At 34.2% G+C, this 19924-nt stretch overlaps 2 protein-coding genes across 3 annotated transcripts; one reads left to right on the top strand and one right to left on the bottom strand.

The window, feature by feature from the left end:
• Positions 1-685: 685 nt before the first annotated feature.
• Positions 686-4127, bottom strand: LOC108221940 (uncharacterized). Its single transcript, XM_017395803.2, has 2 exons — positions 3960-4127; positions 686-2059 (listed from the first exon to the last, which is right to left on the bottom strand). The coding sequence occupies exon 2, from the start codon at positions 2055-2057 to the stop codon at positions 1005-1007; it is 1053 nt and encodes a 350-aa protein (XP_017251292.1). The 5' UTR covers positions 2058-2059; positions 3960-4127; the 3' UTR covers positions 686-1004.
• Positions 4128-13961: 9834 nt separating this feature from the next.
• On the top strand, positions 13962-18401 carry LOC108221935 (uncharacterized). 2 transcript variants are annotated; one of them, XR_010292073.1, is made up of 3 exons: positions 13962-16254; positions 17823-17875; positions 18054-18401. XR_010292073.1 is itself a non-coding variant. In XM_064093377.1 (2 exons), exon 1 carries the CDS (start codon positions 14273-14275, stop codon positions 16241-16243), a length of 1971 nt encoding a protein of 656 aa, XP_063949447.1. In that variant the 5' UTR covers positions 13962-14272; the 3' UTR covers positions 16244-16254; positions 18054-18401. The 2 variants fall into 2 exon arrangements, 1 of the variants encoding a protein (XP_063949447.1); XM_064093377.1 differs by lacking the exon at positions 17823-17875.
• The last annotated feature ends 1523 nt before the right edge of the window (positions 18402-19924 follow it).

Genomic DNA, 19924 nt, shown 5'->3' with positions numbered 1-19924 from the left:
TCTTGATCCACACGGACCACACCTGTGTATCTGTTTTCGTGACTTGCAACATGGGATGGAGTTGTAAGAACAGGTTGCAATTATAAAGTTGTGCTCACCATGACAAAAGTGGGAACAGGTTGCAATTATAAAATTGTGCTCACTTGAATAAAATGAAATAAGAGAAGCACAAAATGAAAAATTATAAAAAAAAATTCAGAAGAAAAAGAATCTGTAACAAAATAATGACTAAATATGAGTGAGTCTAAATTTTTTATAATGAATATTGTAAAAAAAACATGATGAAAAGATAATTATTCTTTCCGGAACATGTAATTAGATCTAAGTGAACGCGGCATAAAAATTTATAATTAATAGCTCAGTCACATATAATATGTTTTCTATTGTGTCCTTGTAATAAGGAACGATCCCTGCATACAATTTCTTTTGTAAGCAGTAATAGAAGCTCAATTTGCAGTGGCAACAATTGTACAAAGAGCCCACATTCTCTCCTCAGCTTCAGCACTTGCAAAAGCATACAAGCCTATTCATATTTGGACAACATTAACAACTGAGAGTGTCTGCCTAACAATCCCACTTAAGTAAATTGAAGTTAACATGTGAATGATGCTCTATTTGCCTGGTACTTGGCCAAATTAAAAAGTAAAATAAAAATCAAAGCAAGATATGCTAGACAGACGCAAAATAAGGAGAATAATCAGTGCATCTTTACACAAGCAGTGTTCCAACTTCCTACTAAAAGAATGTCCAGAAGGCATCAATTCAGAAAATCAGGGTGGGAAAACCAGGAGAGGGACTACATCATTTTAAACAAAGGGAGGCCACTATGCAATTGGACAATAAAAAATTACAAGGAAACATCTTTTTTTCAACTTCAATTTACGACCTAATGTCAGTAAACACGTCAACAAAGAGAACTGCAGAAACATTACCCTTTCCTCCTAACACTGTCCTAAGATATTGATGATTATCCTGATCCCCATTTTATAGCAGTTCCAATATATCTACGTCTGCCCTGCGTTTGCTTCTCCACGCCCATGCCGCCTCCGCCTCCTCCTTGATCTACTTGATAACGTTCTACCCTGTAAACTACTCGCCAATGATGTACCATCGCCGTTTTCATTATCCTCGCCATCACCATCAGCATCATCCTCACCCCGTCTCCTCAACCCTTCAAAGGACCCCACATTCCGCCCTCGGCGCAATTCCTCAAATAGGAGAAATACATTCATCAGCTCACTATCAAGATCTTCGACGTTGTTCCTAAGTCTGGACAAATTAAAACCCTCGTCTTCATCATCAGAGTCCTCATATTCGCTTATATCAAACCCAAAGGGACTCCTTTCAATTACATAATCACCAAAAACCATTGATCCAGGCATTGATGATGTAATCGTACTGATCACATCTTCCCTTTCTCTCTCCCGCTCAAGCCTTTTCCATTTCTGTTCATGAGCAGGGTCTACCTCCCGTGGCCTAGCAGTAGGGTGCTGCAATTTCACATGTTTTTTTAATTCCTTGTAAGTTCCAACATATGAGCACTTGTCTTCCATGCAAGTTCTCTTCTTACCATTAAGATATTCCCTTGCAGCCTCCAAAACAGTCCAACCTTTGACTTGGCCTCGGCAAAGAGGGCACGCAAGCTCACCGACTTCTCCGCATTCTTCCATTGGCCAACTGGAAACTGGTGGGCTGACAAGAGAACTACTATCCGCAGTTGCACCATGCAGAGCTTGGTTCTGATGAGGTGTGCTCACTTTCCAGTAGGCTTTCTTGTACTGGTTGAGGCAGTTGGAGTAGCGACAGCTGGTCCCACACATGTAGGCCCGACAACCCTTATCATAAGATGAACATAAGAGAAGAACAGCATTGTGGGGATATTCCATGCACACAGAACAGGTTGCATCTTCCCAATCTTTCTTGTGCAGAATCCCATCAGAATACTTCTTCTCAATTGAGCATTTTGACACATCCTGCTTACAATTCGAAACTGGGTATGGAGTTGTCCGGGACTGTCTTGAAGCAATTCTGCGTCTTCCTCTCATTCCTTTAGCCATGCCTAAAAATGAACCAAAATATAGAAACATGAAAACTTCTCAAACTCAGTTGAATAATATTGAAAAACTCATATTCACATAACATAGGCTGCAAAATAATATGGCATAGGCATGTCCAAAAATATTAAAAATTTATATTAGCACAGACTTTAGAAATATTAATTTATATTATTGATGTTATCCTCTCTTCCAGGCTATAATCAGCTTGCACTCGATCATCAAAAGCATAAATCAAGCAACATTATTGTATTACTATGTATTGCATTGAATATTGATCAAATAATCAGATGCATGGCTGCATGCACTGTTTTTCAAAAATGATACAACTACAGCCAGAATGTACATGTATAAACTGAAATGCTGGTGAGCATGTCTATTAACCACGAAACCTTCATGCAACATGAAGAGAGCCTGCTTATAAAGTCACAGATGTACTACCATACAACAAAATTTACAACTGTAGGCTGAGATGAATATAGATGAATGTCCGAAAAAGCAAAATAACTTATCCTAGAGAACTTTATGAATTGAAGCAAAGCATATCCCTATATTTACAAACACACAATTGACAAGCATAATATATTTCACAAGTGTATACAAGGGCAGATCAGATCAAGGAATTAAGTATTTTGTATAGATATATAAAATCGGAAGATTCTTCCCTTTTACTAAACATGGTAGTATATAAGCACTAACTAGCCTATTAGGTAAGAGTTATAGAATATGATGAGTTTTCCTTTTATCAGATCTATTACTTAATGTCCAATTTTAAGGACCTCTACATAAGCAATTGTAAATTTTAATTGATGACTCAAAGTTTTAAAATCCCAGCAGTTATCTTATGAAAAGATATCTAGCATGTGTCTATGTAAGAAACACCCAAAGTCTTGAACAATGTCATTAGACTCATTACTCAATAGAGTATAAAAATGACACTTCTCCTAGGCTGGCCAAGTGATGCACAAATAAAGCACATTTCAATTAATAGAAAACATTGTTACTAATGACTAATTACATAATATGACATATATGATAGAAATGGTTGAGAGAAGTAAACCTAGCTTTATTTTTGAACTTAACACTCAAAAAGTAAGGTACTTGTATAAATAGGATCATAACTGAAAGTAGATTCACCACCTTGAAAATGGAAGCTATGTAAGAATTTGTCTCTGAAAACAAGATTTACTTGTTTACTTGACTTGAGATCTCTTTGTTTCACCTCCATGAGTCAGATAGTCGAAACTCATGTACTGTTTAAACTTCATTTAAAGGACACATATCAATGTAGGCTTGCATTAAAGTGAAACATGAGCCACTGGTTTGTAATTTACATGAAAAAGGGATTTCAGGATATACTTAAAATAATATGGACAAAAGTAGATACTATAAGCCCTCTTCCAGCTTAGGATGATTAAACCAACACAACAATCTTCCGTTAAAAACAGTCAAATAAGCTCATTTGACCTAACCTACAAACTCACAAAGCACATAAATGAAATGTGCGAACGTAGTAGACACCGCAAAAAATATTCTATAACTCGAGGATTAAAACTCCCCTGATTAATTCACTCATGATAACTTATTTCACTAATCAATCACAAATGCTGTGAAGGCTCTATAATCACCTAAGATTGACACTTGAAACTAAACCAACTATCAATTACACATAAATCATAATAGAATTAGCAAGTTAAAATGACAGATAATTGAATGCCATTTAAATTCTAACATATGAATAATCTCGATAAATTAATAAAATTATCTAACGAGTATATTCATTAATCAATTAAACAAAAATTAGTAACAAACAACAAAATGCAACAAGCATTATACATACAAGTCAGAGACAGACTAAATAGCAAAAAAAATATAAAAAATAAAAAATCAGAGACAGACGAATACCGCTGGGTTGAAACTAGGGTTTGTCGAAAAACTCGGAGAGATCGAGAGAGATGGAGAGAGGGTAATTAGAGAGAGATGGATTAATATGTACGCTATCTCTCTGGATTAAAATGGCTCTGAGATGTGTTTCGATTGGTTCGATTCGTTCTCTTTTCACGAATATTCGATGCAGATGATTTATTGGGCTTTTGGTTGAATTAGTTAAGTTTGGGTTTTCAAGTCCAAATTTCGTTGTGGGCTTTAATCCATTCGTCCGTTTTAAATCATGGATGCAGTTATGTCGCATCGTTTCCAAATTCCAACTTTGACTTTATATAATAATCTTGACTCTACGGAATTATAGACGCGGTTTGCCTCGGCTGAAGCCCGGGCTTAAGTTATCCTTGACTTTAAGTAAAAAAATATCTTATTGTGTAATACTCCCTCTGTCCCTCTCATTTCTTTACAGTTACTATTTTGGGATGTCCCTCTCATTTCTTTACATTACTATAAATAGTAAGTTTTTCTCATCATTACACCCACTATCTTCCTCTACTATCTCATATTTAACAATAAAAACTACTATTACACCCCCTATTTTCCTCCACTATCTCAAATCTATTATTAAATATTGGTAGGTCCCACCACTTTACCCACTTTTCATCTCACTTCACTCATTTTTCATACATTGTCTTGGTCTCCGTGTCCCCCTCCAATGTAAACAATTGAGGGGGACGGAGGGAGTAAGTCAGAATTCGATTTAAAATTTAAAATAAGCTAAAATTGATTAAAAGTGAGAAGTTAATTTAAGGTACTTTTTTTAATGACTAACTTTTTTGAACTTTTTTTTTATAAAAATTACTCATAATCACTTTTATTTGTATTATTATATTTTAATAACTCATAAGTCATTAATAAGTCAAAGTTATCCAAATAGACATTTTTAAACTCTCAGCTTATCAGATAAGTCACGTTAAATCACGAGTCACGTTAGTCATAAATTATAAGCTCAGTCAAACGGGCTCATAATCCAATTTGATATTTTATTCGGCTTGACAAATCTGAATAATTTAGATTTGAATGATTAATATATCAGATTGATCTGAATGAATAAATTTTCTGAATTCTGAATGAATTATATTGTTTGATAATTTTTTAAAGATGAATAATATTTTTTGTTTCATATTTTACCCATTTTTGATTGATAGTTATATTATGAAAGCTACAAGATTCTACTTTAAAAAGTAAAATTTTAAATAGATTAAAAGCTTTTAATCTAACTTAAATTTAATAAAATCAATATAAATAAATACTAACCTTAAAAAATTCTTCAAAATTTTAACATAAAGGAACAAGCATATCAATGCCTATGGTGTAGAGAATTTACTCGATTATTGGCTGTTTAACCCGAGTTTAGGATGTAATTACGTAACATAAACGTATATGATTGGACTAGACATGATTTTTGGAACGGATGGATCAGCACATTAGAGACTGTGTCAGCTATGCAAAATACAGTCCAAATAAGCTTAATGAAATGAATCGCTAAGTCCAGCTCTATTCAAGTACGTTCAGAAGTAAACATATGAGCCCTAACTCATTATTTCTAGGAATTACTTTTGAAATTGGTAAAATTTGGATTTGATATGGACCTATTGTCTAGTCAGTTTTAATTATAGAGTTTCGTCCGGGATTTATATTAAATAATATGTTAAGAAATTCAGTGTTATGTTTAGATATTAGTTTAAAGTTTTCATGATGTTCAATATTAATTTTTATTAAGCATTAGTCTGAAAAGTCTTGCGTTGTATTTATAAACATATATTTTGATCTACAGTACTTTAAATAAAAAAATCATCTATCACTTGTGTAGTTATGTAACATAACTTATGCTACTATATAATTTTAATAGTAACTGATTTCTACTGAAAAATTAAGATCAACTTAAAATTTATAGAATTTGAAGTTCTAATAAATTTGTGATTGAATTGAAAACTTATAACCCAGTTTCATATCACCGATTCACCGATCAACAGATTACATTTAACTTGGTTATTTGATTTTAATCATTTCAATTTTATAAAATAGTATGAGTATAATGTAAATCTTATCGCTACAGTATTAAAACACTTTTTTTTAATAAAACAGTAATATATTTGTTGTGAGAGGATTTAATACAACGCCCATGACATAAAACAATTATATGCTGTAATAATAGGGATATTCATTACTTGTGTATGAATGACAACTAGGATGTAGGGTTGCAACCGCCGGAAAATATGGAGAAATGATGGTGTTTAGGGGCTGAGTTTGCAATGCCGCGAGGGAAGGAATCCGCAATAATGTTACTCCGCCTCGTCGGTGCCCGGAAAATAATCACAGAAGTTACATGTGCCCTTCCAGAGTGTAGAATTCGTGAGTCCGATCCCTTTGCAAAGTGCTTACATACCCTATTTATAGGGATCAAGTCCAATGTAGTTCTTGTGATAAGTATTGTCATGATATAAGCTATTATTTCAACAGATATAGGATAGATTTGCCAGTGATTTGCGATAAATCAGTCTTCTACCATAGTTATTCAAGGAATCTCACTCCAAGTAGGCTACTTGAAGCCTTCAAATTTGATGTATATCCTGTTGGGTTCCGAGGCATAAAACGCAGCGGATAAACGTAAATAAAACGAAAAATTTCGAAACCCAAGAACAGGATCCATGTATAATTATGGGCAGATTATGGAGATAACGAATCATACCTTTCAAAAGCTTGACTTTCACGAACTCAACGGAGATCCTAGCTATCACGCTTTCGTGTGTACCTCTCGGAAAACACCTCTATGGTATCCACACGAGCACCTCCAAGAACGTCTCACGATCTTGGCTACGGAATGGGCGTACTAGCCTCCTTCTCGACGATCCGAATTGCCTCTGCCTCTCTTTGCTGCTAGGGTTTTCTCCAAAACATACTAACCTCCTTCACCTATCATTATCAATTTATAATGACTGATTAAAAGGCCCGTAACAGCAAAGCCCAACCCTAGTAGGTATAGGATTAAATAATAAAAACGAATTTCTATTATTTAATTAATAACTAAGTCATACATAATTATTATGGGCAAAAGCATTCCCATTTTCGAATTTATATTATCTCAATTAAGTCTTACTTAATTATAATAAAATTCAAATAATCATCAATTAATTTAAATCAATAATTTAAATTAATTATTCCATTAACTGCTCTATTTGTGTGACCCTATATGCTATCATTTAATTGGCAATAATTTCATTCTCTAATAAAATTAAAAACAATGAGCGGTATCTGGTAATACATCATTGTTACCCAATTAAACAATAATTAAATCGTGATTAGATAAAACCTTTCGTGACTAATGTTTTTCGTGTAATATAATCCCTTTAACCATACATATTATAGATTAAACTCGAGGCATGTATTTAGTCATCCTCTTCAATATTTAATCCGGGTTTACTTGATCCATGAGTAGACTATCAAGACAAATCATTATTTGAGCATGGTCATGCTTTTATAGTCTCACTCAATCAAGAGGCCAATAATATCTCTTCTATTTATAGGAGGGTTAAATCCTTTATCTATCATTCATATTTCTCATACGACTCATGATATACCCGATGTCTACTTTTATCATCACCCGGTTAAAGGTAACTTTTAATGTAGACAAAGTATATTAATCCTCATATAGAAATATAATGATTTCAAGTCAAAGGATCTTTACACCATTATCATTGTGAGTCTTTTTTATGACTTTATTAAACATGAAGAATTTCACTGTGGGTCTGTCCAGTACCATGTACTCTCACATGTACCTATGCATTGACTTATACTTATAACCAATGAGATGTGGTTATCTTGTCAAACAACATACTAGTCTATCTATGTATTATTATTTACCTATATAATAATACTCGACTAGGTACCTTTAAGAATATGATATATTATATAATCTCAAGTTCAAGTCATGTACTTAAACTATATAATGTGTATCATGATTCTAAGGACATTTATTATGCTAACAAAATATCGCGGTAATTAAGGTCATAATAAATACATTTATTGAATGAACAACTGACATAAAGGTTTAAAAGAATAATGTATTGCCTCTAGGGCACCTACACTAACATGTCCGATTATATACATGATATACATATATATATGTGTGAACTATCTCCAAAATAAGCATATTTATCCCGCAATTCGTGGATAAAGGATAACTATAATACTCCAAATCCATCTTCAATTCATCCTCCTAGAAACAAGGAAGAAGAATCCTAACAGAACTCTACTAGGAACCTGCTAGCGATAGCCCTGACTGTCATCACGACAATTTGCTTCCTAGCATGGAGTCTCCAAATCATCCAAACTAAGCCCAATTTGCCTGATGGACCATAAGATAAGGCCACACCCCCACTCAAATTAAATATGGGAAAGAAGTTAACCACACCTAACTTGGACAGTAAAGTGAACAAAAGATCAGAAGCAAGGGATTTTATAAACAAGTCTACAGGTTGCTGAAGAGTAGGCATGCAGGATGTGTTAATAATACCCTTTGTCAGTTCCTCCCATACAAGGCGATAGTCAATTTCAATGTGTTTCGTACGTTCGTGACACAAAGGGTTAGTCGCAATATACAGAGCCGACTGATTTACACAAAATAATCTGACAGGATCGAGTGAGAGAAAACACATGTAGATCTGTGAGAAGAGAAAATAGCCAAGTGATTTTGCAATTAGTATCAGCCATAAAGCGATACTCAACATCAGTAGATTAGCAAGAGACAATGTGTTGTTTCTTAGAACGCATGAAATGAGAGAGGAGCCAAGAGTGATGCACAACCTAGTGATAGACCTTCTTGTCGAACGAAAGGCCGCCCAATTGCATCATATGTGCAAATTTGACAAGATCCACTAGAATTGTTGTAATCATATGGTAATCTTATGGATTCTTAACTCTGTTTCTTTCGATATTCGTAACAGTACTGTCTGACATGAATACTACTGCGTCAATGTGGGATGATCTTTCAGTTAGATATGTTCAAAATAATTTGCCAAAGTTGTTTAATGTACGTAAGGAAATTAGTGCTTTAACGTAAGGATTCTTGTCGATTGCTTCTTATTTTACAAAGTTTAAGACTTTAACTAATGAACTTGATTGTTTGTTTGTGAGACCTATGAGCAATTGTGCAAAGTGTACGTGTGATTTTAATGCCAAACTTCATGATTATGATCAAGAACAACTACCCAATTAGTTTTTGATGGGACTCAATGATCAATTTACTACTATTCGATGTCAAATCTTTCTTATGAAACCATGTCCTACTCTGAGTCAGTGCCACTCTATGCTTCTACAAGGGGATAATCAGAGAGAGATCTGTCCTACATCTCATATCCATTCCTCTACTATTGCAATGTTTGTGCAATATAATTGTGACACCCCCAGCCTTGGGATGACCTCAGCAACCCGACCCGGGGATGTCATTCTACTAAACAAACCAAAATATATCTTCATAATCTCAACTTATCATTTCAGCATAACTTAAAAGTACATTTAACCTTACATCAACAATCTCACACCATACGCCTCTAAGAGTTCAGGTCTATTACAAAATACATATTAATACACTTCTTCCGATTACATATACTTCTGCTAAAGTTTTATTGCTAATTCAACCAAGTCTAGCACTTCAGCTCACCACATTTTTACCCTTTCCGGAATAACCTTCTCCGGAATCCTTTCCTGTAGAGTCAGTACATGAAAAGAAAAGATGAGCTCATAAAGCTCAGCAAGCATATATAGTACAATTCAACTGAGTTTTATTCACAAAACTTTAATTGATCAAATCAATAATTCAACAGTCATCAAAATAGTTTCACACATTGATATGAGTATGAGTATTCAAACATGTTCACAAGTTCACACGTTCTACTGTTGGGGATCCCGGCCAGCTAAACAATTGGTTTAGCTTTCCTTCCCGAAGGAAGTATCACACTTTACTTCTTAAAAGAAGCATCACACAGAACAAATGTAAGAATACTCATTTCTCATCAGAAAGTCATCAATAAAATGTTCACCGAAACATCATAAAATATCATAGTGAAGGGTACAGTATATACTTACCTTAATCACTTCTAAAATTTAGAACCTTTCTCGATCTCTAACCTCGATATTATTAACCTCGTCCTAATCAATATAAATCACAATTCTCGATTAGCAAGTTCTAATTTTAAACCCCAAAACTAAAATTATACTAATAAGAGTCTTCTAAATTAACTAACTAATGACTACTAAATAACCAATAAACACAATAAAGTAATAATTTTAAATAAATAAACAAATAATAGAAGGACTTACAAATTTAAAGCCTTGAGTTTCCTAATTAAGAAAGCTAATATAGCATAGTGTATTTATACAAGGAAAGTGGGAGAGTTTCCTTATCTTTCTCGGTGTGGTACAAAGTTAAATAGAAAGAAAAATGTTGAAAATAAAAATCCCCAATATCAACGAAGTAGCATATCACTAGCTTAAGTTGTTACAAACAGTAACCTTTTCTTTTTCTATATATACCTAGGAAGTTTCGTTCTTGTTATCAATGTGGTAGTGAGTTAATTCTATTTCTCTCTTATGCTTTTACTTGTACCACATTGATAAGGATTGGAGATGAACCTTCCCCCAAAGTCTATATAAGACCACCTTGTTACAAGCTTTAAAGAACTGTGTTAACCCCCCTTGCTCCCACATCGAAGTGGTTTGGAGAGTTCATCTCTCTCGTGCTCTATATAATTGAAGTAGAGTGATGAATATAAGAAAATTTTAATATAAAAGCTGTTGCTTTGGCTCTACTCGGAGCTAGTCACAAATAAAAATTTGAAGGCATTGTATGTGCAAAACAATCAGTTTAAAATTTTAAAAACGAAGTGCTGAGGCGTTCACAATCATTTTGGTTGTAAAAACATATAAGTGTTGTCCCACATCGAATTGTTTTTGAGAGTAAACCTCTTCCATGTTTTATAATAGAGGTTTGTGACTAACTAAAACAATCAGAACTCACTAGACTTCTATTAGCTTTTAGTCTATATCCCACATCGAGGAGATTTTGAAGGAATTTCCTTCTCAAGTCTATATAAAGCCAACAAGTACATTTGCTTATGGGATTAAAGGGAACTCACCTCTTACATTATAGAAGTTGAGCATAGAACTCACTAAGTTCTATATAATCAAAATAAGTATATTCCTTCACTAGGATTTCCTCATAGCCTAATTAAAATAAGAACTTTAAATTTCTAAATAGGACACGGAAGTCTTAAAAATTATTCTTTACAAGAACAGAAGTATAGATGAGAATAAACAAAGTCCCACATTGATAACTTATAAAAGTGTTTATCTCACTTCCTCTATAAAACCTTAAGAGGCTTATTTGCTTGTAAAAAAAACAACTTGTCCCACATCGAGAGGATGTGAGTATAGGTCTCATGTCTCAACTATATATTAAGGTTGAGAATGAGCTTATTAACTATAAATTGGGCTTGGTAACTTGACTGAGCCTAATTAATATTTGGCCCGTATAATTATTGGGTTGAATATTGTCCAAAATCTTATTTTGGGATGGAACATAATTTAAGAAGGAAGAAAATATAACAATATTTTTCAAAATACATATAATTTATGTATTTACAAATAAAATAATATCAGGATATTACAATAATGTTGCTAACAACAGGTCCTATCAGAGTATAAAACAATGAAATACTCCTAGGAAGTCACAAAGTCACATAATACTTCTATTTAGTGTCAAGCTTTTAGGCATCTTAAGGACAAATTACTTTGAACATATCTAACTGAAATATCATCCCAGATTGACGCAGTAGTATTCATGTAGACAGTACTGTTACATATATCGAAAGTTAAGAATCCATAAGATTACCATATATATGATTACAACGATTTTAGTGGATCTTGTCAAATTTGCACATATGATGCAATTGGGCGGCCTGTCGTTTGAAAAGAAGGTCTATCACTGGGTTTTGCATCACTCTTGGCTCCTCTCTCATTTCATGGCGTTCGAAGAAACAACACATTGTTTCTCGCACATCTGCTGAGACTAAGTATCGCTCTATGGTTGACACTACCTGCCGAATCACTTGGCTACGTTTTCTTCTCTGATCTGCATGTGTTTTCTTTCACTCTTGTCACATTATTTTGTGATAATCGATCGACTCTACATATTGTTTCTAACTCTGTGTTTCATGAACGTACAAAACACATTGAAATTTGCTGTCACCTTGTATAGGAGAATCTGATAAATGATATTATCACCACATCATATCTTCCAACACAAGAGATCGATTATATTTATAGACAAAGATAATATATCATTGGAGTTTGAGGTTTTTTTTTACATAATAGCTATATTTTTTTTTGTTTAAAATATGTATTATTAACTTTTATTTAAGTTTTCTATATGTTCGCCAACATTTTTGATGATGTTTATAATATATATTAATTACTACCTCTGTTAATCTTATTTATTTACATTTTTTTTGCATTGCTCGACAGGCATTTTAGGACGCATATAAAACATAGTTTCTTAATTTTTTTTTGAAAATTTTCTTTTTCGTATAAAAGTTTGGATAGTAAATATTTATCCAGAAGAAAAAAAATTCAAAATGATTTATCAAATTATATTTATGAGAGTATTAGAATGTATGTCGAGCCTTCGGTCCTCAATGTGAACAATTGAGGGAGACGAAGGGAGCATGTAAATCAAGAATTTTATAGAATGGGAGATGATTACAATAGTGACCCGCTAAATTTTTGTCCTTTTACGCGTTATTTATATGGGTACTGCTAGGAACCCCAAAATTTGTCCCCAATTTTTTTTCCAAATTACGTAATCGACATACGGCAGATTTTAGTTGGGTGGTATATATGCATACAGGGGGTCCCATTATATATTAGTATCTGTGTAACCAATCACATATTGCCACGTAGATTTGGTAAAAAAATTTGAGAACGAAAGTTGGGGTCCTTAGAGCATCTCCAATCATAGGAATCCCTTAGCTAAAATATGAGTTGACATACCAAAATTAAAAAATATAGCCAACCACATCAAAAGATTGTCACTCCAACCATACTCATCCAATACCAAAATTAAAAAATATAGCCAACCACATCAAAAGATTGTCACTCCAACCATACTCATCCAGTGGCTATAATTTTAGCTAACCTCCTAATATTTGTCGAACCTCTATATGTCTGTAAGATCTGTAAGAAATCCGTAGGAATATTACACATCATTTATTACCATATTGAACTGATATATTCTATTTTAATGATCTAAAATATTAATAATATATCTTTTTAAATTATAGCAAACCAATATAGCCAATACCAAGCACAATCTATTATAAATTCAACAAATTTTACATAATTTTTACATTTTCTTATTTATATTTTCTTTTCTTAACATGACGTGTCACTATACTTAGGCTGACAAGTCACCTGAACTTTTCTCATTGGAGAAGATCTCACCCTTTTTTACAAGATTTTTATTTATTTAGAGCATCTCCAAGAGCCTCTTCATTTAGGCTCCTAACTTGAGATTTGAGGAGGGAGAAGAATAATGTTGCTCCAAGAGACTCTTAAGTGGCTCTTAAATCACTAAGAGCCTCTTGTTTCTCTCTCTTCTCTCCTCAAAGTTAAGAGCCACCACATGGCTCCTAACTCATTTTTTCACAATAAAAAAATCTTTCCCCCCAATTCACTTCCATCTTTCCTTATCTTTTGTTATAATGGAGCCCAATATATGAATAAAATATGAAATAGATAAGAGATGTAGAGAGTATTGTTGGAGTTTACACTCTTAACTTTGTCCTAAATTACTAAGAACTATATTTTTTATATTATATTTAAGAGCCAACAAGAAGGCTCTTATTTACCAATTGTAGATTTGTAGACGAGCTTTCTTGGCCGGGGTCCTTGGGGACAATTAAACAAGGACGGCAAAATATATCTAGACAGCTGTAAAACGATACAAATTTTGGTAATAAAATGGAGCATCAACATGTTTGACCTGGTAAATTTCCGGTGACTCTCTCAAGAGTCTCCTTATTTTCCACCTTTACCTCTTCCCAACCTCCGTTACATTTTTCACTTCTTCAAAATCTTTCCCGATCTTTAATTCTTTCTCTCCGCAAGCCACTCCACACCCATTACGTGAAATTGAAAAGGGTGTCATAAAGTAGTCGCTTTTCGCTGATCTGTGCACCGGAAGTGTACTTCTAGAAAGCTTGTATCTATCTGCATCAATGGCGGAAATTGTGAAACAGATCTTAGCGAAGCCGATCCAATTGGCAGACCAGGTGATCAAATCGGCTGATGAAGCTTCTTCACATTTTAAACAAGATTGTGGTGAGCTTAAATCCAAGACCGAAAAACTCGCTGGGCTTCTCAGGCAGGCGGCGCGTGCAAGTAGTGAGCTTTATGAAAGGCCCACGCGCCGTATCATTGATGATACTGATCAGGTACTTGAAAAGGCTCTTGCTCTTGTTCAGAAATGTAAGGCACATGGGATTGTTAAGAGGGTTTTCACTATTATACCTACTGCTGCTTTTCGAAAAATGTCTGCTCAGCTTGAGAATTCTATTGGGGATGTTTCTTGGCTTCTTAGGGTTTCGGCTTCGGGTGAGAGTAGGGATGATGAGTACTTAGGGTTGCCTCCAATTGCGGCGAATGAGCCAATTTTGTGTTTGATTTGGGAGCAGATTGCGATTTTGTCTAGTGGTTCTTTGGATGATAGGTGTGATGCAGCTGCCTCCCTTGTGTCGCTTGCTCGGGACAATGATCGATATGGGAAGTTGATAATTGAGGAATGTGGGGTTGGGCCATTGTTGAAGTTGGTGAAAGAAGGGAAATTGGAAGGTCAGGAGAATGCTGCTAAGGCAATTGGGCTTCTAGGGAAAGATTCGGAGAGTGTTGAACACATGGTTCATGCTGGTGTTTGTTCCGTGTTTGCGAAGACTTTGAAAGAAGGTCCTATGAAAGTTCAGGCTGTGGTTGCTTGGGCTGTATCTGAACTTGCTGAACATTATCCGAAATGTCAAGATCTTTTTGCACAGCATAATATAATCAGATTGCTTGTTGTTCATCTGGCTTTTGAGACTGTTCAAGAACATAGTAAGTATGCTGTTACTAGTAATAAAACTAATCTCCATGCTGTTGTTTTGGCTAGTAATAGTTCGAACAGTACTGTTAGTAGTGTTGTTAAGCCAGTTGATGATGAGAAGCCTAGTAAAGTTTTGCATCCGATGGGAAATAGGAATCCTAGCCAGATGCATAATGTTGTAGCTACAACTATGGCCATGAATGGTAACCCTAAACCTAAGAGCAATGATGTGGCGAATCAAACTAATATTGCCAAGGGTGACAATAATGGCAATGACAAACATAATCATGTCAGTCATCATCATCAGCCGAGCCTATCACTCTCTGGAGCCAGCATTAAGGGGAGGGAGTTGGAGGATCCAGTTACCAAGGCTTATTTGAAAAAAATGACAGCAAGAGCTCTCTGTAAGCTCGCCAAGGGGAACTCGGCTATCTGTCGCAGCATCACAGAGTCAAGAGCTTTGTTATGCTTTGCTGTGCTTTTAGAGAAAGGACCTGAAGAAGTGAAGTTTGATTCTGCAATGGCATTAATGGAGATCACTGCAGTGGCGGAGCAAGATTCTGAGTTGAGACGAGCGGCATTCAAGCCTAATGCTCCAGCTTGCAAAGCTGTTGTTGATCAACTATTCATGATTATTGAAAAAGCTGAATCTGAGTTGCTTATTCCATGTGTCAAGGCCATTGGGAATTTGGCTAGGACTTTTCGAGCAACGGAGACAAGGATGATATGCCCATTAGTGCGACTACTTGATGAACGTGAAGGGGAGATTTCCCGGGAAGCCTGCATTGCCCTCACAAAGTTTGCCAGTCCTCAAAATTATCTCCACCTTGATCACTCCAAGGCGATAATCAGTGCTGGAGGTGCAAAGCATTTGATCCAACTTGTGTATTTTGGCGAGCAAATTGTTCAAATTTCAGCATTGACTCTTTTGTGCTACATTGCACTTAATGTACCGGACAGCGAAGAATTGGCTCAAGCGGAGGCACTCACTGTTCTTGAATGGGCATCAAAGCAACCACTCTTAAATCAAGACGAAATGGTGGAATCATTGTTACAAGAGGCAAAAGGCAAGTTGGAGCTGTATCAGTCCAGAGGTTCAAGAGGTTTCCATTGAATTAGGAAAAGGTAAAATGATGTTTTCGGTTTGCTCTTTAAAACCTCACTCCTTTATTTCCTATTATATCTCATGGAGAGTACATAAGAATGTTGTCACCTTATAGATTTCTAGAGGGATATGTTTTTTTTAATTACTATTATTATTTTTTGGCGATTTCTTGGTTCCATTATATTCCTTGTTGCAGTTGACATTGAATTGTCTGTGGTATGTCAAATTTCCTAAAACAAGTTGTGGCTTTTAACATTTTTTTGGGAAACTAAAACAAGTTGTGTTAAAATTTTGGTATGCAGAACATCATTCTCTTTTAGTGTAACTTCATACTTGAGCTGAAATATGAGCTAGCTCTAGAGTTTGTTTTCTTGTTTCATACGTGAGCTGACATATGAGCTAGCTTTAGAGTTTGATTTCTTGTTGGGTTTTTAATTGACATGAGAAGTTGGTACCTTTTAGAATTTAGAGCAAAATTATTATTCCATTATAGATGGCCTTGTTGCAATAATTTTAAAAAAATAAAAAAAGAAAGTGAAATTACACTGTAATATGTTCATGCAGATAATTTATGTCTCCATTAGAAATGTGACAAAAAACATGTTCCTATAATCTTTTTACGGAGAATAACCTGTATGTTTGTGGAGAGTGTATGCATAAGATTTAGCCAGTGAAACAAAGAGACATTATTCCTCTTTTATAAATGATTAGGGTTTCTCATTGAGAAAAATAAGAGTCTTTCCAGTGTTGCATGTTAATCTATATATGACCATCCTTTATTTTTTCAAAAATTTATTCCACTTCCAGAAGCAGTGCTTGTATCTGATTGCAAAACCATATTAAAAAGTTTGTCACAGGTGTGGCTGTGCTCTACTTATAACTCTCGACCATTTAAATACTATATCCCTCTTTATTTATAAACAAAATCAGAGGTGTAAAAATAACAATAGAGTCAGTAGTATGTGACATAAATGATGTAGTGTCACGATACAATAATTTTATTTGGTGCCAAGTATGACAGTGCATATTGGTGCATATCATGTCTGTCCTAAACCAGAAGATTTGGAATCTGCTTACCTGTAATTGCTATGTAAGAAAATAATAGCATAAAATTCAGTTACATGTTTATGATGCAACGATCCTGCATTTATTTGTCAACCACCCTTGTACTACTGGTTACCATTTAATTGATACCAGACAATTGCATATAGCATGCAAAATACTGTTAATTCTGATTTCCTTGTGATGTTTTAGCAATTACATGTGTTAATGCTCACTTTCTCTCTTAAAAGTTTAATTTGACTCTAAAACTGATTGTGTGAAAGTAAGTTTAGAAATTGGAAAGGGAATTTATCAGAATGACAAATGTGTATATGGACTGCATCATTTTTTGTAGGGTTATAAGTGAATGTGGACTATGTAATAACTTGTGTCTTTCTTTGGTATATCTGTTGTTGGAAACGGGAAGTGTAGACTATAGTATCTTGAGTTTTAATTGATATATTTTTTTTTGTCAGTATTGGTGATTGTAGACTAATAATAAAGTTTTTTCATTGGTACATGTTTTTGCCGGTATTTGCGAGTGTAGATTATGCAGTACACATATCTTAGTTGTTGGCATGGATGAAAATAGACTATATAGTAAGTATATTACTACACAATCTTTTTTTCTTATCCATATGGTTGAATATAAGCCATGCAGTATTTTTTTTGTTCACATTTTCTTTGTCAGTATCGGTGAATTTAAATTGTGCAGTAGCTGGATTTTTCCATTGATATATTGAAATAATCACCATGACTTCAAATTCTTGACTAGCAGGTCAGAAAAGCTTCATGTTTATTTTATAAGACTCCAGCAAGCTCTTTATAGGAAGAGAGGTTATATAACTTGTATGTGATGATATATGCATGTTAATTCTATTTTGTAAGTATAACTGGTTACCAGTCACGAGTCTTGGCTATGCTGTATATCCTACTGGCTGTCAAACATTCGGATTTGAAATGGCATCATCAACTGGTATCCCAAGTCTTGATCGAAATGTTAGTAAGAAATTAATGTAGTGTGATCATATTTGGTACTCTTTAAACATGCTACATTCGGCTTGTAAAATGTATCTATGAGTTTGCTCCAGTATGTCAAACAATACAAAACAAATGTTCTTGAGCAGTATGCATTCATTGAGATTTAGGATATGTTATATGTGGCACCTCTCTGGCCAAAGAAAAAGGAGAGATTGACATAATAAGTTAAGAGGTTGGGCTCTAGACTGATCTGGTGACAGTATTTGATAATCAAGAGTTCAGACCCTTTTGTGCTGGCAAGACAACAATTATTAGATACCCTGAAATATGAAAACAATTGGATTGCAACTTAGAATTTTTTATTTTTTTTTTCTTTTCCTATAATGCAAGGCCAAGACAGAACGGCCAAGACAATAAGTACTGATACAGATATGCATTTTTTAAAATTTTTTTTCTTATTTTCGTATTTTAGGTGAATTGGTTATAGATCTATAGGGCAGTTTGGTTGGAAAGGGGTACGGAAATCTGGTTAAGATGGTATGGTGTTGGGGTGTCATTCATTCTTCGTATCATGTGTTATTCCTCATATAATGTGTTTGATTGAGTGATGGAATAAATATGATTGAATTAAAATATTCATTAGTTATTAATTTTAATTAATTTAAAATTTATATATTTTTAAGTTGTTAATTTCATTTTATATTGACAATTTACATGAAATGATATAAATAGAGATAGAAAATTAAAAAAAAATTGACTCCAAACCCAAGTTACATACCCACGAAATGAATATCATACATTGTGGATTTGATAAATGAGTTTCACTATAGAAAATTTAACCCAATAAATATGGATTTGAAAGGAACAAAATCTATACCTAACACCACAAAAAACCGAACCAAAAGACCCCGCCTGTGTTATTACGGTGGGATTTATAGTCATGCGTGTCAAAAAATTTTTGAACTGTTTTGGGACAGTGAATTTTGAATTGTTATAAAACAAGTACCCAAAGATTTGCTTTCTGATTTTAAAATTCCAAAAATCAGAAAATATATATGATATTTGAATATTTGAAGTATGGATTTGATATGAACAAATCTATACCTAATATCAGAAAAATCCGAACCAAATGATCACAGCTCGTGTCATCAGGGTAGGATTTATAGTTTGTGTGTCAAAATTTTTTTTGAACTGTTCTTAGAAGTTGCTTTTTTTTATCCGTGCACACACTACCAATCACTTTTTAATTAGGCGGAAGATCTATTGATTCCCATTTGATTTGACTTTTTAGTTAGGTGAACCGGTTCCCAGTATATTACTCCCTCCGTCCCAAAAAGAGTGAGCTGGTTTGACTTTCACGGAGATTAAGAAAAAGGTAGTAAGTTTAGTTGAAAAGTGGGTAAAGTGATGGGACCTATCAATATTTAATAATAGATTTGAGATAGTGGAAGAAAGTAGTAGGTGTAATAGTGTTTATTTAATAAAAAGAGAGTATAAAATAGAGAGGTAGTGGGTGTAATAGTGAAAAGTAGTGTTCAAAAATAATAAGTATGATAGGTTCATTTTTTTTGGGACGTCCCAAAAAGGAATAAAGGTCACATAAAATGGGACAGATGGAGTAATAATGATGGCCTCCTTCTACAAAAATCTCTACCATCAAATTTTATT

Source organism: Daucus carota, chromosome 5, assembly GCF_001625215.2.
Source record: "Daucus carota subsp. sativus chromosome 5, DH1 v3.0, whole genome shotgun sequence".
Classification (NCBI taxonomy): Eukaryota; Viridiplantae; Streptophyta; class Magnoliopsida; order Apiales; family Apiaceae; genus Daucus; species Daucus carota.
This window is presented reverse-complemented; position numbering and strand designations above follow the sequence as displayed.

Excerpts from the sequence above, each read along its gene's own strand:
- LOC108221935 (XM_064093377.1), top strand. The coding sequence starts at position 14,273 with ATGGCGGAAATTGTGAAACAGATCTTAGCGAAGCCGATCCAATTGGCA.
- LOC108221940 (XM_017395803.2), bottom strand. The coding sequence starts at position 2,057 with ATGGCTAAAGGAATGAGAGGAAGACGCAGAATTGCTTCAAGACAGTCC.